Genomic DNA, 21,842 nt, shown 5'->3' on the forward strand with positions numbered 1-21,842 from the left:
GCCTGTTTTCTAGCTAACAACAATCTCTCTCAATATCATCAATTTCTGCATTTATCATTCATGGCTGATTCCGATCCTAAAATTCAATTAAAGTACTTGCAGTTTCTTCAAGCGGCAATCTTACAGGCGGTGACTGGCTTCTCCCGTCTATATGGCTACGCCAAGGACAATTCCGGCCCTCTCAAGCCGACCTTGGAAACCGTCAAAACCGCCATTGGTCCTGCTTACCGCAAATTCCACCATCTCCCTATCCAAGTCCTCCAATTCGTCGATCGCAATATTGATGAGTCGGTTAAGGTTTCAACACAGGCAGTTTCAGAAGCTCGTAGCAGCGTTGTTTCGGAAGTAGAGAAGAAGAAGGTGAAGATTGTGGACACAGCTTCGGGAATTGCGAATTCCGTTTATGCCAAGTATGAACCGGTGGCGGAACAGTATGCGGTGTCGGCATGGAAATCGCTGAATCGTCTCCCTTTATTCCCTAGAGTAGCTAATGGTGTTATGGTACCGACTGCTGCTTATTGGTCTGATAAGTATAATGAGAAGGTTATGATCACGGCGGGGAAAGGGTATAGGATTGCATCGTATCTCCCTTTAGTCCCTACCGAGAAGATTGCTAGGGTTTTCAGTACTCATCGCCAAGTTTCGGCACCAGCAGCAACCAATTAGATTTTTGTGGCAGATACCGGTTTTTAATTTTTATATATGATAATAAATTGATTTGTGTTTTGAGAATTTCTATAGTTTAATATTATATACTTGTAATTGTTTTAATTCTAATATTATATTGTTTCATTATATATTTATTTAATTTATATATATATATATTTTTAATTCTTACATTAATTATAAATTATTTAAAATATTATATGTTGAAAATATATCAACAAATTCATCTTATTCAACTCCATTTTTAGACGACTAGGCAAGGCATCTGCTCTATTTTATTTTCCGACAACCAACTTTGTTGCCGTCTTGCAGACTAAAACAACTATGAGGTTACTCTAATATTTAAATAAAGTTTGTTTTTTTACCTCAAAATAATCTCTAAAATATAAATAATATTAATGTTTTTGAGGAAGATATTCAATAATTATATAGTTAAAATTAAATATTATAATAGAGTTAAATAAATATAAAATTTGATATCCTTATACAAAATCTTGTATAGATTATTTTCAATTAGTCATCAGATTGTTCAAATTTTGAATTTTTGACCATAAAATTATATTTTTCATTTTATATTGTTTTAGGATAAATTTAAAACTTAATTAAATTGTATAGCTATTATCCTTATTTTAATATTTTGACATGGACATATGAATATATTATATATAATTGAGCAAAATTTTGAATTATGAAATTTGACCTTTGTCCCACCTTTGATTGTCCTATAGGATGCACATTTATGAACTTTGACCTTTGTCCATAGAATTAAAAAGGGGCGAAACATATTACATATTATCCATAAAAAGAACAATTTATTCCAATAAAAAGATTTGAATAAAGGTTTAAGCCAAAAGGTCTGCAATGACGTGTTTACACGTGTACATCCAGTTGACGTGGCAAGCGAGCTGTCAATCCAGCTCGGAGAGAAATAGCCGCCGGCGAGACGGGAACCCTAGGGCTAGTTCTTATGCTGGCGATCTGCACTTTCACTTTTTTTTTTCTCTTTCTCTCTCCAAAGCACTGAGAATGCAGCACACTGACCCAGACATCATAAACGTATTTGTTACGGCGTGTGTTAATTGATTAGTCTTCTCTCGCCCGCCCCCCCAAAAGTTGCTCGATCAGAGTTCTCGCTAGTATCACACAACAGGTGCCTCAGCTTCTCCAGCCCAACTCCCCAAAACTAAATATTTATGTGCTAAGCGAAGCATATCATATCATTTATACATATGGCGTCCTTTATTCGGTGAAGAGTTTTACTATGGCGACAGAACAAACATTATCAGAGCCACGGAAAGAAACCAGATTATGGAAGGGTGTCTTTTCCGTGGGGGGGATCATGTCCACTCTCGTTATTTATGGCCTCTTACAGGTAAATTACGATCTACTAATTTGTCTTTATCTTAATTTTCAAGGTGGGTATTGAGTGAAAAAGAACAATCTCCCATCTTCGTTTACTGGTAGCTGAGATATGTATCCGCCTCTGTTGATCAAGGTTTTGAGCTCTGGATCTTTGTTTGGGGGAACACGTTTTTACCCTTAAAGGTTTTTAGATTCTTATGCCATGAAACAATGCAAGGACATTGTTGAAGTGTCTAGATCACTTGTTTTTTAACTATGAAATCAATTATTTCTGTTTTTCTTGGTGGGTTTACATGCTCAAGGGACACTATACCTGTGTGAGGACCCGATTAAGCTAGAAGGTAGTGAAATTTAGCTGGTTATATGTCCCAGTTGCATTCTCATGTAGTTCTTCTCAGTTACAAGTGCAAGCCAGCTTTATTGGTGATTATTGCTCATCTCTAGGTTTTGCTAAGGAAGTTGGCACCAGTAAATTTCTAAAGGTTAGGGGAATTGGAGAATTATAAGTGGAAAGAGAGAGATTGACATGGTTTATATTATGATTCAGCAGTATTTAACTGAAGCACCAAGAGAATGCAAAGAACAATTTTTTATATTATTGTTCAGGCAATTAAATACTGCAAAGAAGTATTCTGAAGAATGGAGTTAATATAATGTAATTCTCAGTTACACAAATTATGTTATAACTTATGACATCACTTGTTCAATAATAAAAGAAGCCAAAACTGATGTGTTTCATATGTTGGTGCAAAAATGCATTTTCATCTATATGTGAACTGTGCAACTATCTTAACATTCACATAAGATATCTGCTCCCATGTAATCTTCTCGTGTAGATTATCTTATGTTAAAGTTGGGTTTCATGCAGGAAAAGATCATGAGAGTTCCATACGGTGATGGTGAGGTGAAGGAGTATTTTACGTTTTCTTTATTCCTTGTTTTCTGTAATCGTATTACAACATCAGCAGTTTCTATGGCGGCTTTGTTGGTAAATATTTACTGTTTTGCACCATATTTTTTCTTGGGATATTGGCTTCAGGACATCGCACTTGATTTAATGCAACTTTCATATCGTTTATGCAGGCAAGTAAAAAAACAGTGGATCCTGTTGCTCCAGTTTATAAGTATTGTCTTGTATCAGTGTCAAATATATTAACCACAACATGCCAGTATGAGGTAATTGGTTTTTACTTGAACCTAATAGCTAGAGTTAAAGGCTTTGCTTTGCGGAGTTCCATAATTATAAAAGTTGTAAGAAACACATTTTGATCATTGGGTTTATTTTTATGCATGCTTCAGGCGCTTAAATACGTCAGCTTTCCTGTTCAGACGCTTGCGAAATGTGCCAAAATGATACCTGTGATGGTATGATTCTGTTTAGACTTTCAGTACCTTATTAACTGTTATCTTTTATTTTCTTTCTAGCTCATATCGTTTGCCTTAGAAATATATTTCATCTTTGTCAATATACATATAATCATGGCCAATCGGGTTTCTATGAAAAATGATAACTATTTTACTGGAAAGGTGCTGTATTACTATTTTCTTTGGGGAAGAGGCATTGGCTTCTTTTTTAATTACAAAGAAGCCAACTACACTTACAAAAGAGAAACTAAAAGTGGGGAAAAACTCAGCAGGTTGTGAAACCCAACAAAAACCTGTAAGCTATTGAGGACTCAAAAGTACCCAAACAACAAGATACATATGTGTAAGTCCTATGTGCCAAATAGTGTCCAATCAAACCAGTTCGGATAGTAGTTAAGAAACTTACCTACATTCTACTGTGTGATGCAACACATGTATATGGCCTTCCAAATCTGGTCATGATTTCTTCAAACTTTGAAGGTGTGACCATCCCTTGCTCCAGAATTTGGATATGCAAACTATCGTAGAAAATTGCAAAACACAGTACAAGACATAACATCTGTCATTAGTTAAAGAAGCCAAAAAAGCGTAAAAAAGGATCAGAGCTACATATGCACATGCATGTCACCCAATCAATATCATCACATGAAACAATATCATGCCGAAGAATGGGCCTCCAACTCCTACTCCTCAAAAACCATCATCACCAATTTCCTTGGTTCTAATGTTCCAACTCGAGGTTCTTGAAAGTACTCAGATGCTCGTGTATGCAGATTTCCTCATTGCCATTTGTTTGTTCTAAAGATCATTTGCTCAGCTTAGGTTATAGTATTTCTGAAGCATTTTATCTTTTCATTCTCTTTTACGGAATCAAATCAATTCTAAGAGATCTTTTCTGATACTTTGCTGCTCGATCATGATGGTAGCTCACTCTTGATGCTCTCTATCTTGTCCTTACCCTTTTTCAGATGCCAAGAATCCAGGATCTAATCTAAAATGAAGTTAGGAAAAAAGAAAAAGCTGAATAGTTACACAAACTCTTTTTTGCGCTTAGCTTATTGGCGGATGATGAATACATATATTTATATTTTATTAGTCATTTTGCTATTTGTTCTCAACTTTATATGTGCATGAATTTGTTTTCCGCATGTTCTACAGATTTGGAGCACTATCATATTGCAGAAGAAGTACAAGGCTTTTGACTACTCTTTTGCTTTTCTGGTGATGCTAGGTTGTGCCTTGTTTATTCTTTACCCGGTAAATGAGATTTTCTACTTGAATTGCTGCATTTTTTTTTTTCTGTACCAGAACAACTTTTTTCTATCACACACATGATAGACTTTGTGATGTTTGAATTAATATATCAGTCAGTGTTGTAGGGAATATCAGGGTTTACATGTAAAATGTGCCATACTTGATTCTGTATGAAATTACCGCACAACGTGGGATCATCTTGTAGTTTATGACTATTATGTTGGAGTGTCTGGAAATGGATTGCTTAAGTTTTCACTTGTGGTATATGGTTTGCTGGTTTAGTATGGTTCAGTATCCATTACAAAAATTCCAAGTTTCATCATTCAAGCTATGTGATCTCAATGATTTTTCAATATATTTTTAGGGGAAAACCCTTCTGTAAGATCATATACAAAGAAATATAGCCTCTTTTTCTGAAGTATGTCCAAACATAGATTTTGATTGACATGAAACTTTTAAATATATCAACTTCCGGGTGCTGTTTATGAGTAAGATATATGTTCAGACTCACTTTGTAGGTGAATTTTATATATCATCTTCATTTGTGAAATAAAATATCGTATTATTTGTTGTCCTTAATTTTTATACCAGCACTTCAAATGTTTGAAGATCTCACGTTCATTATATAAAGATAAGATGGAAGCATAATTAATTTTTCCCTGTTGATTGAACACATGGTTTTCAAATAGGAGGTTGACAATAAGAAGTTGAGGGTTAGACAATTTAATGATCAAACAAATGACCTGACTTGCCCTATTCATTTCATTCTCTTCATTGTTTGGCAACTTAACTGATATCAGAATCAATATTATTCCATGTGATGTGCTATGATTATTTGTTCAACAATCTCTTTTTGTGGAAATCATACCCATGTTAAAAGAATTTCATAGAGTCACCAAGGCAAATTATTCTTTTGAGGACTGTAAACTGTTACTGTAGAAATTATTTGTCTATCAAGAGTAAGAAGCCTTTGTAAGAAACAAAAAATGCAACAACTAAATTACTACTAAGTAAAGAGGATGTCAAAATGCAAAGATGACCACAATACATGTAAAGCTGGCACTTCTTCTGTCTCCATTTTTTAAAACATGTTAGCATGCTTAGTCCCTGGTTTGTACATGTAAGTAAATGGATGTTATTTTTATATAGATGGTGCAAAAACCTTTATTTCTTTTCGAAGCCTGAATATTTTATCTTGTATGTGGATTTCTGATTGCAATTTTGTTATTGATAAATATTGTGGAAATTGGTTATTATCTTTTTCTTCATTCTTTTTCTTTTGTAAACCAATTGAATGCATTAATCGTAGGCAGCGGGAGATATAAGCCCATATAACAGAGGAAGGGAAAGCACTCTTTGGGGTGTCTCACTAATGATTGGTTATCTTGGGTATCTCTCATTACTTAACTTCAACTCATAATTTGTTCCCTTTTTGGTTAATTTTTCCCTCATCAAGCTGGTTCTATAGTATTATTCTTAGCATACAATGTTGAACTAATTCTTGGTTTAGTGTTTGGAGTTCAAGATTTACCTATCATAGTATTATTATGGCTTATATTCACACCTGCATGTTTTATTGCTTCCATTTCCATGTTTAGATGGTGAATTACTTTTGAACTGTCATTGGCCTGGACTATACTAGGAAACTTCTATTCTAGAGTATCAAGTAACAAATTTTACTTTACATTTCTTTGTCACTTGGCATACCACATGCTTCAATTTAACACATTGAGATTAACTTCTGATTTACTTAAATTATTGACAAGTGATGACTGTCTATTTAACTGTGTTTTTTACTAATTTTATCTGAATTAGGATGATCTTAGTCTCTTAGATAGTCAAAAGTTGATTTGGTTAGGAAGAAGAGCATAGCTATTTGGTATGCAAGCAATTTAATGCAAGCATTTTTTTAAAAGAGAGAATATTACTTAAGAAAAGAAATAATATGCTTAAGCTAATATCTTATTTGTAATGAGCAAAACAAAATTAATGTTTACTGTCTATACCATTCATGAATGACTTTTGTGGGTAAGTGGGGTATGAGAGGCAACTTACAAATGGCATAATTAAATTGAAAGGGGGAAAAGTTGGTTGTACCCATTTCCCAAGTCTACGACTATTAGAGGAACTCTGAGACGGCCCAAAAAGGGAAAAAGAATGAAGATTATCGCGCTGGGAGGATTTTTCATTAGTAGTTGATACATTTCTCCTTAATGTTCCATTATACTATCCTAAGTGGTTTCTCAGGCAGATAGTAGTGTTTGATGTCTGTTTGAAGCATTCTTTTAAAAGCAAATACTCAAATTTTCTAAGCTATGCATGATTTTGGTTATCTTCTCCGAATTATGGATATTCTTCAAGTGATTTCAACTTTTTCTTGTGGAAATTAATATTCTATAACTCTTTAATATTATACTCAAGTTCAACTTACATTATTGAATTGACATGCATACTTGAATTGTCACAGTTTTGATGGATTCACAAGCACATTCCAGGACAAACTATTCAAAGGCTATGATATGGAAATACACAATCAGATCTTCTATACAACTATGTGCTCTTGTCTTCTTAGCTTCACAGGTAAGTTCTGCATTGTGCCATTTTGTTTCCTAGGTCAAGGTTTTTTCCCCTTGTAATATCATTTTGAAATTATTACACACTTATTTGTTGGAGGTGATGCTGAGGTTTAAACAAGACTTGACCATATTTAATGATTGGAAATCAAGCATTGTCTAGTTAAGGAGATCTCTGATGTAATACTTAGAATGTTGTGAAGATGAGAATTTCTAAGTATTGAATTATTCTTGAAAGGTTAATTAAATTTAATGAAGAATGTAATGATTACCCAGTTTAAGTTTAAAAGAGGGAAACTAATATGTGAGGCTTAGAAATTTGAGGTTGTATAATTCTTGCTTCTTTTTTTTCAGTCATATTGATCAGAGGTGAATAATTATTTTGTATTTTTAATTTTCCATTAAGGTCTTATACTCCAAGGGCAGCTTATAATGGCTGTTGATTTTGTTTCTCGATACCATGACTGTTTCTTGGACATTGCTTTGCTCTCCACTGTAAGTCATAGTTATATCTGGGGATCATTTTTATATTATTAGGTATATCGTTTTCTTGTTGTTTCTGTACTTGGATCCCTTCTAATTCAGTTGTGAAACAGGTAGCTACTGCTAGCCAATTCTTCATTTCTTATACAATTCGCACTTTTGGTGCCCTTACGTTTGCCACCATTATGACAACAAGACAGGTTAGTACTAGTAAAGAAACAAAATAAATAGAATGTTTAGGTTTTTATTATCCATGTTCTTATATTTTGACGACTGCTTTCTTGATTGATAAACAGTTAGTGAGCATTATGTTATCGTGTGTTTGGTTTGCACATCCTCTTAGCTGGGAGCAGTGTATAGGAGCTGTAAGTCACACACATGCTCTAGTCTTATTATTATTGCAAATTCCATGTCTCAAATGGTTGAACACTCTCTTCCATCATGTCTGAAGTTTTTTTCCTTGTTTAGTCCAAAATTAATTTTTTTTCTTTTATTTTTGTTGTTGGGTGGGGTGGGATGAATTCAGGTGGTTGTGTTTTGTTCACTGTATACAAGAAGCTACGTGAATAGTAACAAACCGAAACCATCAGCGACAACAGTTCAGGTGCAAAATGGAGTTTAGTTCAGGCTAACCTGGAAGGAGCTCTCTAATCTTTTCATTATTATTCATAGTATGGGTAAGCAATGAAGCTCATCAGACAGCTTATATCTGATTAGATCTTCATAACAATCAGCTGATTTGCATGTTTCAGTATGATCCCCTCCCCCAATTATTTTTTTCCTTTCACAGGAACATTTGTTTTCAGACGTATTGAAGCCACGGGAAAAAAAGGGATCTTTTTTTTTAACCAGAAAACTCTATTTGACAAACAGAATACATATATGTAGGTTGGACATGGGTTTAACACCCAGAGAAAATGAGTTTCAGGGATGAGACTAAGATCCTGTTTTGTATTGAGTTAGGTTTAGAAGTGGGTTGGGTTTTGAATAGAATCTATCTATGAGAAAGAAAAAAAAAAGATCTGGTTGTTGATAAAGATAAGATGTATTTTGTTGGTTCTTCAGAAGATGGTGCATTATATTTATCTTACTATTATCAAGTGTTTCATGCAAATATTTCACCGGTTTAAACAAAATATTAGGTTTATGATTGACCCGAATTAAAGTTTCTTATTATTGTAGTTTTTAAGCTTAGTTGTTATTAATGTTTTTTTTTTATTTTGTCAAAAATTAAAATTAATTACATTTTTTAGGAAAAGTTGTTTAAGAAGAATAAGTAAAAATTTCAAAAAAAATATTATTTATTTATTTTTTACCTAAATTTGTTTGATTTAATTTAATTATATTTATAATATCCAATAAAAATATTTTTGATTTTTTTAAACAAAATTAGAAGTTATTTTATTGTGATGGTGATTACAATAAAATATATTTTTTTTAATAATTTCATTATATATTTAATTGTAAAACAAGTAAACAATTATTTGTTAATCTGGAATTAGATTTGTGAAAAATACTTTTTAATATCTTATTTGGATAGGATAGATAAAATAATGTTTTTAATTTTTTTTTTTATAATTATATATATATATATTTATTAACAAATTTAATAATTTTTTATAATTATTTAGGTGTATCAATAATAAACAAAATTTTAGATTATTTTAATATATATATATATTTCAAAAATATACTAATTATAATATATATAACGATGAAATAAATTTATAACCCCCACTTATAAATTTAAAAGTGGTATATGTATATTTTGAACTTGTAACATAATAAAAATATATATAATTTTTTAATCAAATACACTAATAAAATTTTATATTTTAAATTTCACACTAAATTTGATGAATGCATAATATTTTTAACCATATAAGTTTAACTTTTTAACTAACTAATAACTAATATATATGTATATAATATATAATGATGCTTAATGCTTAATTTTAAATTGTCTGAATTGTCAAGTCGAGAATTGTAGTTAATTTGAATATATATGTGAGAGTAAATGAATACTTGAATCGGATGGTGGGTTGTCCAACTCATAAACTTAAAACAGTTAAAAATAAAATTAAAATGATATAGATATATTTCGTACTTGCAACATAACAAAATAAAGTTAAATCCTTAAACCAACTAAACTAATAAATTTTTTTATTTTAAATTCAACACAAAATTTAATAAACACGGAATATTTGTTTAACTTTTTAACTAAACTAAGTCAGTATCTATATATATAATTGATATATAAGTGTCAAAGTGTCCGAATTGTTAAAATGATATTTAAGTGGAATAATGGATTGATATAAATATTTTAATTTAATAAAAAAAATTAGAGAGAAATAAGCAAACGTATCATCAAATTCTCATAAACGATGTCCATGTGCGTTGTGGTTGCGTTCGGAGAGGAGAGAGATGGGTCCATTGAAGTCTCTTGAGCGAGATCATCCTATCATCGATCTCAATTTCCAGCACTTCTGTTCATCTCAGGGAATTTTCTCAGGTCTAATATCCACTTTTCTATTCTATTTTATCTACCAATTTGCAAAGAAAAAGAAAACCTGCTTTAATCCTATCGCTTTTCATCTGTAATTTCATGCCCTTTCCCACCCCAGATAACATCAATCAGTTCTTATGTGCATTATCATATTCCTACTACTTTTGTTTACAGTTGAAGACTTTCTTATCTCCGACCTCCATGTATTAGCTGCTCTAGCAGAGCAACAACCTTCGTCAGAGAGGCTGAAGCAGGTGTGTTGCTTTCCAGATGATTAGTTGTGGAGCCTGTGCTATATGCTTTCCTCTGTACTTTGTATATTATAAGAAGCAATTTTCTCTTTCTAGTAGGGAATTACAGAAGTCTGTTGTATCCTGGATGGCCTACATCAGCCATGGAGGAATGGAATGGAGTTGTTGGAAGATTCTCAACAGAATAAGCATGTGCTAGCTACAGGGAGTGAAAGGTATCTTCAAGTAAAGAATTGTTATTTGTAACATGTGGAACAACAATTTCTTGAAAGCAGGATTGATGCATTGCTTCACGGTGGATTACATGAAGGACATTTAACAGAACTAGTGGGTCCATCATCATCTGGTAAGACACAAGTAAGTACTAGTAGATTATGGTCAACAGTTTATGTTGTCAAACTACTTAGGGACCTCATATTCTTGTATCCTTAAAACTAAAGTTTGAGCATTTTCCAGATTTGCCTACAGGCTGCTTCGTATGTCGCCAAAAGATACAAGTGTGGGGTTGCATATGTGGACACTAGCAACTCCTTTTCTGCCAAGCGCATTGCACACTTCGTATCTCAGAACTCATACAATGGTGTTGAAAAGGTCTATAAAAAAAACTCATTTCATGTCTTCATCTAACACCATGATTCAACTATGGAAATGTTATGTGATTCCATAAATATTTGCTGTTATCTGATTATCAAAATTCTTAGCTCTTGGGTTGTGGTGGCAGCATCTTTTTAATACTAGCTGTGCAACATGGCCTGTTTTGTTATAAGTTTGTCAACTTGGATCAAAATACAATGAAATCTACATTTGGCATAAATAATCCTCTAACTGAAAAGTGAAAACTGATGCATGAAAGTTGCCTCAATCACACTTTTCATACCAAGCAATAAAAATCCCCTTAAATTTTCTTTTGTTTGCGGTTTTCCAATGTAATAGTGATTTTGACATAGATTATGACAAAATACTAGTTTCCAAATAGGCTCAACAATCCACCAGTTTGAGTTTAAAGTCATAAACTGAGATATTTGTTTGTCCTACTATTAAATGGAATCATTCAGAAATAGTATGATGTTTGTCATGTTATTTCATTCTATTTGATCATGCTTGCAGGTAGACTCTACCGAAATGCAAAACATAATGGAGAGGATAACATGCTACTCTGTGTTTGACATCTTCAATCTGATGAATGTTCTGCATCAATTGGGTTCCAATTTGAGATCCCAGGTTCTAGTTAGTGTCTTATAACTACTCATGCTTCTATTTCCCTCACTCCCTAATACTCTTGCATGTGTGAGGACTATTGACTTGCAATAGAAAAAATTTCAATCTCCGCTGTGTTCTTAGTCATGTCTTTTTGACTATATGAATATTGGTTCAGTTGAGGAGTAGTAATGAGATGCGGCTGCTTATTATTGATTCAGTTTCTTCTCTCATCTCCCCAACTCTAGGAGGTAGTGCTTCACAAGGTATTGTACTTGAACTCTCATCCCATCAAGGTAGATGACAATAAATTGTGTTCTTCTAATTAAGAGTCTTTTGTTAGTTTTATTTTTGGGTCAGAAGTCTGCATGCTTGATTGTTCTTGCTAGTAACCCTCTACTTGCTCATGGGGATCTGTTTGTTTTGGGTTATTCTTTGACAAATCAGATTCTAAGTGAGCGGAGCTCTTTGTCTCCCTTCAGTTGTACTAATATTCAGAATTGGACTAAATCTAAATTAGGATGCTCAATGTTCAGGGCATGCTTTGATGGTTTCTGCTGGAGTTTTTCTGAAGAAACTAGCTTTTGAGCATAACCTTTCTATATTGGTGAGTTTTCTGTCCTTGAATACAAAAGAAGTTATTTGTTAAAATGTGAATGATGATAGTCACATCATATTTCTAAGCTCATGGCATCACATATAAGTACCTCCCAAATGAGCATTACAATGTATAAGATCACTTTGGTTATCAAAACATTTTAAACACCATCATCTCTAAACTACCCTTACTTTCTACCTTTCCGATAAAATATTCATTCTTTAATCAATCTCAATTTCAATCAAACACCTTTAAAAATAATACTTGTTAAGTGTATTTGGTCCAAATAATTTCACACTTTCTTAAAAACTCGCCCTATTTATAAAGTGCTCTTGAAAATTGGGATGGGACGGAGTATATTGAGTAGTTCTGGTCCCAAATCTGTTTAACGATGGATATAATAGCTAAATATTTATGTATATGGTCTTATTTGATTTATTACTACAGTGAGTAGTGAGTGTGAAGTTTTAACTTTTCCTCAACACTACTTTCCTCATACACCACCTTCTGACATCTGTGTTGTGTTTTCTCTTTTAATGCATTATTCTTATTTCATTAGCAACTTCATAACATTATAATTTTAATTTTCCTTATTCCCTGTTTGACTGACTTGAAATAAGGCAAGCTGCAGATATATAGTTGATATAGGAGAAAATTCTCTCTATTTGGTTTTACTTACATTTTTTATTGTTCGAACTTGGCCCATTTAAGGGCTCATTTAGAAACACTTATAATTTCTGTTTCGGATACCCGAATCCGAATGCAGATTAGAAACAACCAATAAATTCTGAATCTGTCCCTGACTGAATTTAGTTTTCAGATGTATCTCGATCCAGTTTCAAATACAAATTTGAAAAGTATTTCCAAATGAAGCCTCCTGTTAATATATTTTAGCCACAATATACCTGTTATGCACATCTTGTATTATTCATGTGGAAGCAATTTTCTGATTGTAGTCCCATTCCCACGCTTGACAAAAGTTTGGTTATCTGTTACTTATACTAGAGTAAGATAGGATGATCTATATGCAAATTAAACTATATTTGAATGCACTCCTTGGAAAGAGAGTAATTCTTATATGAAATACTAAAACTGCTGGAAAAGGTGACGAATCATATGGTTGGTGGAGAGGGAGGTATCTCTAAGCCAGCGCTTGGAGAGAATTGGAAGAGCATCCCGCACGTTCGTTTACAACTATACCCAGAATGTGGAAGAAAAACTTGCTTCATTAGAATATTGAGACACCCATGCGTGGTAGATTCCATTATTTAGTATTTTGATTCTACGTTACTATGTTTTATTGCTTTCTTCGCTAATTGTCATTCATCTCTGTCCCAGGCTTCTGGTGAGGAGGCATCCTTTTCGGTTGGTTGATGGCTGATTACTTTGTTGGAAGTTGACAAAATTGAATTGACGAGATCATAAAACCTTTGTTAGTAAGGTAAGAACAAGCATTTGATAGAAGCCCCACATCAGACTGATTCTGGGTCATAATAGAATATCTTCCTTTTTTTAATGTGATTATAGAAAGTTGGTTTTACCTTTGTTATTATATCTTTTTTGAGACCAAGATATTTATTAGAGGCTTCAATTAATGTGCTTTTAGACGAACTTTGAGACATTTTTGTTTCCTTTTTATATGTAGGACTAATTGTAACTAATCCATATAGCTCTGGACCTGGATACTTTAATGGCCTAACCAATACAACTACAGGGAATGGAAGTTGAGAATGAATAACCTACTCCATTTCATGATCAACTACTCCATCTTAATTAGTTATTGTTTCCCATATACTTCTCTTCAATTCTTGGCTGTGTATATCTATAAAGCAGCCAATCTTGGTGACTGATCATATCATATCAACACACCTACCTCTGAAAAAAAAGGAGCTTCTACATCTCTAGACTAAGTCATGGCCGCTAGCCAGCTTCTCAAGAACAACGTCTGCCTTCTTCTATTAGCTCTCACCATTACTCTAGCCTCTGCTAGTCGGGTGCTTGACGAGATTGTCCCGTCAGTTGGTGCTCCTGCGACAACCACCACCACCACCGGAGCGGTTGGTGGATCTGTCTCAGCTGGTGGAGGAGATCACGACTTGATCTTCTTTATGCACGACATTCTGGGTGGTTCAAACCCGTCAGCTAGGGCTGTCACAGGTATAGTCACTAACCCAGCCGTGAATGGTCAAGTCCCATTTGCCAAACCAAACGGAGCTGTCCTCCCAATCAACAATGGATTGCCTGTAAATAATGCCAACAGTGCTATAATCAACAACAACAACCTCCCCTTCCTCACAGGTCTTGGCGGGACAGCCGCAAATTTGGTCCAAAACAACGGAAACAACAATAACATAATCGGCGGTGTCTCGGGTTTCCCTCTTCTGAACAGCGCTCAGCTCGGTTCTGGGGCCAGTTTCCAGAAACTGATGTTCGGGACCATAACCGCTTTTGACGACGAGCTGACAGAGGGACACGAACTGGGATCGGGCCTGGTTGGGAAGGCTCAAGGATTCTACATAGCAAGTTCCGAAGATGGGAACAGCCAGACATTGGCTTTCACTGCCATATTTAAGAATGGGGATTATGAGGACAGCATTAGCTTGTTCGGGGTTCATAGGATAGCTGTGTCGGAATCCCACCTAGCCATAATGGGAGGGACCGGAAAGTATGTCAATGCCAAGGGTTTTGCCGTTGTCAAGACTTTGCCTCCCGGCACCGGCCAGCACGAGACTGATGGGACCGAGACTGTTCTCGAGATTTCCCTATATCTTGCCTAGTAGTATATATCATTCGATCATATGTTATTCCTGTTTCTTGTATGTTTTTTTATTACCTAATTAAAACTGCTTCTAATTTTCTAAAATGTATCATTTTGAAAAAGAAAATCAAATTATCCTCATAAGGACAGTCGTGCATATTATGTGGGGACAAAAGTAGCTTTGATGTTCATGCAAAATGGGCAGAAAAATGATTATCATGATAAACTGTAACAATCGACTCATTGTTTAGTATTGGGATGCCATGATTATGTCTTTGCTGTGGTGTCCCTTTCTTATGCACCACTTCAGTACTGCGACTGCATGCTTCTTCCCCGTATTGCGACGTTTTTCTTTCTTGGTTGCTATTTAATGTTTGTTCGCTTCACCAAAAGCTATCTTTATCTATTGGAGGGGGACCAAACATAAGTGGAATTCAAAATGAAATAATGTGTTTTTGCAAATGTGATTATATAAGAGAGGATATTATTGGATCGAGATAATCTCGAGAGATTTAAAACATTAATTTATAGCGCTCCAATAAGAATTATGTAAATATTGGATTTGAACTATCAGGTTATGGGTTTTGTCATGTGAGACCATTAGAAGACAAACATGCCAACCAAAAAGAATTTTAAGTTTAAATTGTTTTGTATGTTTTCAAGTAATGTGATTTGATCCATTATTAATAACAGTTCATATAAAACACAACACCTCCAAAATTAAATCCGACAATACATAATAAAGCAACAATAGGACAAAAATAAATACTGTATACAAGTGACAGCTGCAAAGTGATTGTTTTCTAGCACACTGAAGAAGAAGAAGGCCAAAATTGGGCAGTTTTCACTCGAGAAATGCTTGTGAGCACTTGCAATGGCGTCACCTCTCCCACTATAGTCACTTTCTTCAAGTCCAAATCTATGTTAAACGATGTAACTCCTACAAATAAATGATGTTAACTTTCAATAACATGAAAAATGATATAATATGATGATGGTAGTGGTACCTTCCATCTTGGAGATATGTCTCCTGACCTTCCCCTCGCAGCCCTTGCAATGTATTGATACCATTAGTTCCACAACCTGAGTGCGACGAATGGCACAAGGAGAGTCCGGTTTTGGTTTTGGTTTTGGTTTTTGGATAGTTTTGATGTGGAGATCGGTGGAATCATGAAGGTTCAGCAGATCAAAGAACCTGTGTCTGTTGCTTTCGTTGAGAAGGTACCTGGAGGATCCAGTGGGAGTGATTGTATGATCATCATGTTCACGGGAAGCTGAGCTTTTCCTTGTGCTGCTTTTGTTGAGATAATTGGACGTTTTGGGATCAATGGGAAGCTGATTCGACGAGCAGGGTCTCCTTTTGGAGTGGCCTACTACTCCGGCGCCTATAGAGCGTGGACCGGCGGGGCGAACGATGGCTCGCGGGTCCATGCTCGAACATATGGCTGTGGAGGCAGGGGAGGAACAAAACAGATCTATGTGCTTCATGGTGGCGCGTGCGTGTGTGTGAAAGAGGAAATAGATATTATTATCTATGGAACATACATCACTACCAAGTGATGATCGCCTTATATAGTGGTGGGGGAATGAATGAGATATTGAAAATCATCAAATTTATGTCTTTTTTTTTACAAAATAAAACATGGAGATAAGTTGCATGTAGTACAAGTGATGACATGAATACTTATTTATAAAAATGGGAAATGGTAGTACCTTTTTTTGCAATTTGTTGTGTGTTATTTGGAGTATACTTTTTTCTTATTTGGTCAAATGGAACCATGTAAAGAAGGATTTATTTAACCGGGTCTTGACAATTGCAACTTGCAAGGACAGTTTTTGGGCACGGGTTGGTACTAAAAAATGTTCAATGCTTGACTAGTCTTGTGTCATTTGGAAATGTGTATATATGTGATGTGACAGTTAAGGATGTTTTTTCAATACTAATTCTTCTTGGGTAAGGTGAGTTGAGTAGTAAGGAGAAGATCAAATTGAGCTTGGTGTAGAGATGGGCTGGATTAAAAATATATAATAATAATAATATTAGGAACCCTAGCTAATTAATTAAAGATGATGGAATATTGTCATTGCTACATGCAGAGAATACTTTGTCGCGTTCAAATTAATAAACACCAATATTATTATTATTATTAAGTAATGACAAGAAACCCTAGTTATTAGGGCAATCCGTGACCCCATAATGCAATTATTTATGATGACCATATTTTAACAAAATAAGGAAATCTTTCTTTTTGCACTAGCATGGTATTTCCAGGCTATATCTTCATCCAGTGTTGTAAGTGGGCCTTATTATTAATAGATCTCCCATTGGACTGCTTTAAATAAATATATATTTTTTATCTAGTTTAACAAATAGTATACCCTTAATAAACATTATATATATATATATATATTAAATGTTTGAACTTTTAACAGATAACAAAATTATAAAATTGACATGCTCTACTGATTATTTTTGGATTAACTCTGGAATTAGTCTGTCTTAACTCATGTACTTATCTTAATGGACTCACTTAGGGCCGGCCATAGTCATATAATAAGAAAAGTAAATAAACATTTTTTTATAAGGAAACTTTTAAGATAGATAAGATATTAAAAGGCACAAGTATAACCCACTTCATATTTTAACAAGCTCCATATATTATGGATGTCCTAATATGTACCTTCATTTTTTAATCCCCTCAAAATGGAGCATAAAATGTAAGTTACATCTGGGTCAAATTATGCAGTTAAGGCGGAAGCACAGATTAAGTTATTTCAGTCATTGCTTAATCCTTTAAACTTTTTTCTATGATTTTTACTTTGGGACTTCTAGGTTCTTGTTTTTTTTCTCTTAGATTTAGATGGTGTATGAGATTTAATGAAAAATAAACTTAGGGACCTTTTATATACAAACTATAGAAACAATTTATAAACTTTTCTCCATCAATAAAATTATTGTTATGTGTTATTTTTATGTTTGTAGAAGTGAACATTTAGCCAAGTGAACATTTGACTACTCAAATATGACATGTAGACCACTTTATTAATTAATTTAAACATGATCTAATTAATTTAGAAGATAAAACTAACCTAAAATTCATATATATAATTTTTCCACAAAAGACATGGTGTCATATGCAAAATGGGAAATTCTGAAATCCAATCTCTTCACAAGAAAGTTTCATATTGAAAGTAATTAAGTTTGATTAATTATCTATTAAATGAATTTAATAACTATCAATTGAAATTTTGCAAGAAACTTATTTAATTTTTTCATATATTTTTAGACAAAGCATTGTGTGATATTAGTCGTCCGATCCAATTGGACAAAACAAAACACGAGATAATTTTTTTATTTTTTAAATCACAATTATTCAAGTGTTTTTATTCCTTAAATTAACATAGTCACACTCCAATTTGATATGAAATTGCTCAAAATAATACTTATAATGTAAGTCAAACTTATAAATATAAAAGATATTAATTAAAACTTTTTCACCAAAATTAAAAATGTAAATATAATTATATGAAATCACATCTCATTATGTTAATTTTTTAAATTAAAAAATAAATAATCATATAAAAGAAATTACATATATTTGAAATTGTATTTCTAGATGTTTCAATTAATTATATATATAAGCATTGATTTTTTTATAATAATAAAAAATATACATTATATTTACATACTGATATATTGTTTACAATGAACTATACAAATATATATATTTTCAAATAATAAAAAGAAAGATCTAGACAAATATTGAACATAGGAGTTAATTGTTGTGCCCAAATTTAGTAATGATGTAAAACATAAATAAAAGAAAAACACCAAAAGAAGAAGTCTAACCTTACGTGAGAAAAAACAACCCTTAATTATAAAACAAATCATTATTGTTGTTACGAGAACATTTATCAAAACCATGACTCATTAAATACCTACCAAAAAGAATCTTTTTAATACATTTTCTTTTAAATAATATTATGTTTAACATTAATTATTTAAATAATTCATTCTTATATTTCAAATCAATCCATTTATCAATTTTGAGGATACACTATTATATATGAACCATTTAAAAAAATATATTATTTATTATTTAGTTTTTAATTATTAAATATGAATAGATTTGAATAATTTCATCAAATAATTCAACTTTTTCATAATTCTTAATAACAAAACAAGATTATTCCAAATCGGAATATAAGGCCTAACATATAAAATAAACATTTACAACAGTTCACTCCACATGAGAGTAAAGCAGCTGATTATTATTTTTAAATAATTTTGCACCGACACAAGTCTATACAGTCACGCCAGTTGGTGCCGACACAAATGAGAAATAAGCTGAGATCTCTCATCTTCTTCATTCATCGTTCTTCTGCTTCAGATCTTAAGTAGAGATAGATAGAAAGAGAGGTTTCGAAAGATCCCTCAAAACAGGAGAATGGGTTATTGGTTTGGATCAGCCATCAAATTAAGCTACCCCATAGTAGTGTTATCAGTGTTGTTGTTAGCTTCCTTCACCTTTACTTCTACAGGTTTGTTTCTGCATTTCACTTTCCATCATCATTACTTACAACAGTTTTCACTTTCATTGTTCAATTCTTCGTCCCCTTCCTCTTACCAATAAATCTGATCTCAATTTTGGGTTTTTCTTATTGTGGTTAACTTTTGGTTATGGGTTTAAGTTCAAATTTGACTATGCACTATTAGATCTAGAATAACACCCACAATCAATAACGGGTGTGATCTTGAATATATAGTTATTACAGTGAGTGACTGATTCAGGGGAGTTGACTTTTCTTTCCAAATTTGGTTACTTCTATTTTTGGACTCCTGTATTCCTTTTCCTTGGCAATAATCTTGGATGGATGTTTATAACTAATTGTGGGTTGTATCTTTCAGAAGCATTTGATCCTTTGGACCCAAATGGAAACATCACAATTAAGTGGGATGTAATAAGTTGGTCACCTGATGGTTATATTGTAAGTATCAGAAAATTAATGTTTTGTTGGTTCGTTACAAAAGTTAAGGTTTGAGGAGAGACATTGAATATGATGATTGTTGTTTGGGACAGGCGGTTGTGACCATGTTCAATTTCCAACAATATCGTCACATTCAAGCTCCTGGATGGTCGTTAGGTTGGACATGGGCGAAGAAGGAAGTAATATGGAGCATGGTGGGTAGCCAAACAACAGAGCAAGGAGATTGTTCGAAGTTCAAGGGTAATACTCCACATTGCTGCAAGAAGGATCCAACCGTCATTGATTTACTGCCAGGAACTCCTTACAATCAACAGATCGCCAACTGTTGTAAAGGAGGAGTCATAAACTCTTGGATGCAGGACCCCTCAAACGCTGCCAGTTCCTTCCAGATTAGTGTTGGTGGTGCTGGTACCACCAATAAGACAGTTCGAGTTCCTAAAAACTTTACCTTAAAAGCTCCAGGTCCAGGTTATACTTGCGGTCCTGCCATAGTTGGAAAACCTACTAAATATTATTCCTCAGATGGTGGAAGGAGAGTCACTCAAGCTATGAGTAAGTATCACTTTTTCATTCCCACTATTGAATTCAAACTTATAATTCATTGTCTCGCAGTGACCTGGAATGTTACATGCACCTATTCGCAATTTTTGGCTCAGAAAACACCAACTTGTTGCGTTTCGCTTTCATCCTTCTATAACGACACACTTGTACCTTGCCAAACTTGCACATGTGGCTGCCAAAATAACAATACACATCCCGGGAGCTGCGTAAAGTAAGTTGATCATAATCCTTCAATAAAAAAATCCACTGCTGTTTTTCTTCCTATTAACAGTGCATTCATTTCATGAATGCAGTCCAGACTCGCCTTATTTAGCGTCGGTCGTTAATGGTCCTGGAAAGGCTAGCCTTACGCCATTGGTTCAATGTACAAGCCACATGTGCCCAATTCGGGTTCATTGGCACGTGAAGCTCAACTACAGGGATTACTGGCGGGTGAAGATTACGATAACAAACTTCAATTACAGGATGAATCATTCGCAATGGAATTTAGTTGCTCAACATCCCAACTTTGATAATTTGACTCAGATTTTCAGCTTCAACTATAAACCATTGACTCCTTATGGCGCTATAAGTTAGTGTCCACTATTACTTTTAACCATTTTTATCATTCCAAATTATTTATTTATTGGATTGAATGTGTTTTGTGGACAGATGATACTGGAATGATGTGGGGAGTTAAATTCTACAATGATTTTCTTTCGCAAGCGGGTCCTTTGGGTAATGTACAATCAGAGCTGCTCTTCCAGAAGGATTCGTCGACATTCACATTTGACAAAGGCTGGGCATTTCCGAGAAGGATCTATTTCAACGGGGATAACTGTGTTATGCCACCGCCCGAGGCTTACCCATATTTACCAAGCAGCACTTCCAGGTCCAAATTATCGTTCTTTACACTATTCATGGCTCTCTTATTGTCGTTAGTTGTCTCCTCCTTTACACACGCCGCCTCTGCCTGAAAAGAAGATCAGAAGAGGTCTTTTTGTTGTTCATGTTATTGCTGTTGAAGAAAGCCAAAAATACAAGATTTACTTGCAACATTCAAGACAGCAGATTAGGTCAGGTCATTAAATAGATGATTGAAGTTATATTTGTTCTATGAGGATCCATGTCTAAATATATTTATATGTGTGTGTGATGTGGGTGAGAATATTTATTCCAATATTTTATCATTTGTGAAATGTTACCAAAAACATAGAGAGTATGTATCTTGTACAATAAAATCAATATATCATCATTATTAATAGAACATAATTCTTAGTTATAATTGTGTTCTTTAGGA

General features: G+C 33.7%; 6 protein-coding genes across 8 annotated transcripts; 5 read left to right on the top strand and 1 right to left on the bottom strand.

Moving 5' to 3' along the window:
* LOC124927483 (stress-related protein-like) lies at positions 1-837 on the top strand. Its single transcript, XM_047467901.1, has one exon. It carries the CDS (start codon positions 61-63, stop codon positions 664-666), a length of 606 nt encoding a protein of 201 aa, XP_047323857.1. The 5' UTR covers positions 1-60; the 3' UTR covers positions 667-837.
* Positions 838-1,594: 757 nt separating this feature from the next.
* On the top strand, positions 1,595-8,819 carry LOC124927122 (UDP-galactose/UDP-glucose transporter 5B-like). Of its 2 annotated transcripts, XR_007098389.1 has the most exons (12): positions 1,595-2,038; positions 2,897-3,016; positions 3,112-3,204; positions 3,328-3,393; positions 4,552-4,650; positions 5,957-6,036; positions 7,115-7,227; positions 7,627-7,715; positions 7,817-7,903; positions 8,000-8,068; positions 8,230-8,380; positions 8,494-8,819. XR_007098389.1 is itself a non-coding variant. In XM_047467474.1 (11 exons), exons 1-11 carry the CDS (start codon positions 1,928-1,930, stop codon positions 8,323-8,325), a joined length of 1,023 nt encoding a protein of 340 aa, XP_047323430.1. In that variant the 5' UTR covers positions 1,596-1,927; the 3' UTR covers positions 8,326-8,819. The 2 variants fall into 2 exon arrangements, 1 of the variants encoding a protein (XP_047323430.1); XM_047467474.1 differs by having other exon boundaries at positions 1,596-2,038; positions 8,230-8,819.
* Positions 8,820-10,075: 1,256 nt separating this feature from the next.
* LOC124926105 (DNA repair protein RAD51 homolog 4) lies at positions 10,076-14,045 on the top strand. 2 transcript variants are annotated; one of them, XR_007098334.1, is made up of 11 exons: positions 10,076-10,215; positions 10,384-10,463; positions 10,560-10,675; positions 10,736-10,817; positions 10,917-11,051; positions 11,568-11,681; positions 11,836-11,923; positions 12,194-12,264; positions 13,360-13,509; positions 13,594-13,696; positions 13,901-14,045. XR_007098334.1 is itself a non-coding variant. In XM_047466272.1 (10 exons), exons 1-10 carry the CDS (start codon positions 10,128-10,130, stop codon positions 13,627-13,629), a joined length of 960 nt encoding a protein of 319 aa, XP_047322228.1. In that variant the 5' UTR covers positions 10,076-10,127; the 3' UTR covers positions 13,630-13,866. The 2 variants fall into 2 exon arrangements, 1 of the variants encoding a protein (XP_047322228.1); XM_047466272.1 differs by lacking the exon at positions 13,901-14,045 and having other exon boundaries at positions 13,594-13,866.
* Positions 14,046-14,168: 123 nt separating this feature from the next.
* Positions 14,169-15,154, top strand: LOC124926106 (dirigent protein 25-like). Its single transcript, XM_047466273.1, has one exon. It carries the CDS (start codon positions 14,169-14,171, stop codon positions 15,030-15,032), a length of 864 nt encoding a protein of 287 aa, XP_047322229.1. The 3' UTR covers positions 15,033-15,154.
* Positions 15,155-15,726: 572 nt separating this feature from the next.
* On the bottom strand, positions 15,727-16,559 carry LOC124926107 (protein SODIUM POTASSIUM ROOT DEFECTIVE 2-like). The gene is made up of 2 exons (XM_047466274.1): positions 16,021-16,559; positions 15,727-15,953 (listed from the first exon to the last, which is right to left on the bottom strand). The coding sequence occupies exons 1-2, from the start codon at positions 16,499-16,501 to the stop codon at positions 15,817-15,819; spliced, it is 618 nt and encodes a 205-aa protein (XP_047322230.1). The 5' UTR covers positions 16,502-16,559; the 3' UTR covers positions 15,727-15,816.
* Positions 16,560-19,350: 2,791 nt separating this feature from the next.
* Positions 19,351-21,823, top strand: LOC124926104 (protein COBRA-like). Its single transcript, XM_047466271.1, has 6 exons — positions 19,351-19,555; positions 19,923-20,002; positions 20,095-20,554; positions 20,615-20,774; positions 20,857-21,134; positions 21,215-21,823. The coding sequence occupies exons 1-6, from the start codon at positions 19,462-19,464 to the stop codon at positions 21,517-21,519; spliced, it is 1,377 nt and encodes a 458-aa protein (XP_047322227.1). The 5' UTR covers positions 19,351-19,461; the 3' UTR covers positions 21,520-21,823.
* Positions 21,824-21,842: the final 19 nt, after the last annotated feature.

This window comes from Impatiens glandulifera, chromosome 2, assembly GCF_907164915.1.
Source record: "Impatiens glandulifera chromosome 2, dImpGla2.1, whole genome shotgun sequence".
NCBI classification, from domain to species: domain Eukaryota; kingdom Viridiplantae; phylum Streptophyta; class Magnoliopsida; order Ericales; family Balsaminaceae; genus Impatiens; species Impatiens glandulifera.

Bases quoted from the DNA above. Each gene is read 5' to 3' on its own strand.
- LOC124927483 (XM_047467901.1), top strand. From the start codon at position 61: ATGGCTGATTCCGATCCTAAAATTCAATTAAAGTACTTGCAGTTTCTT.
- LOC124927122 (XM_047467474.1), top strand. From the start codon at position 1,928: ATGGCGACAGAACAAACATTATCAGAGCCACGGAAAGAAACCAGATTA. The intron at 6,037-7,114 runs GTATCTCTCATT...GAATTGTCACAG, and splicing joins CTAATGATTGGTTATCTTGG to TTTTGATGGATTCACAAGCA. The intron at 7,228-7,626 runs GTAAGTTCTGCA...TTTTCCATTAAG, and splicing joins TTGTCTTCTTAGCTTCACAG to GTCTTATACTCCAAGGGCAG.
- LOC124926105 (XM_047466272.1), top strand. From the start codon at position 10,128: ATGGGTCCATTGAAGTCTCTTGAGCGAGATCATCCTATCATCGATCTC. The intron at 11,052-11,567 runs GTCTATAAAAAA...TCATGCTTGCAG, and splicing joins CATACAATGGTGTTGAAAAG to GTAGACTCTACCGAAATGCA. The intron at 11,682-11,835 runs GTTCTAGTTAGT...ATATTGGTTCAG, and splicing joins GTTCCAATTTGAGATCCCAG to TTGAGGAGTAGTAATGAGAT.
- LOC124926106 (XM_047466273.1), top strand. From the start codon at position 14,169: ATGGCCGCTAGCCAGCTTCTCAAGAACAACGTCTGCCTTCTTCTATTA.
- LOC124926107 (XM_047466274.1), bottom strand. From the start codon at position 16,501: ATGAAGCACATAGATCTGTTTTGTTCCTCCCCTGCCTCCACAGCCATA. The intron at 15,954-16,020 runs GTACCACTACCA...ATTTATTTGTAG, and splicing joins ACATATCTCCAAGATGGAAG to GAGTTACATCGTTTAACATA.
- LOC124926104 (XM_047466271.1), top strand. From the start codon at position 19,462: ATGGGTTATTGGTTTGGATCAGCCATCAAATTAAGCTACCCCATAGTA. The intron at 19,556-19,922 runs GTTTGTTTCTGC...TGTATCTTTCAG, and splicing joins CTTCACCTTTACTTCTACAG to AAGCATTTGATCCTTTGGAC. The intron at 21,135-21,214 runs GTTAGTGTCCAC...TTTTGTGGACAG, and splicing joins GACTCCTTATGGCGCTATAA to ATGATACTGGAATGATGTGG.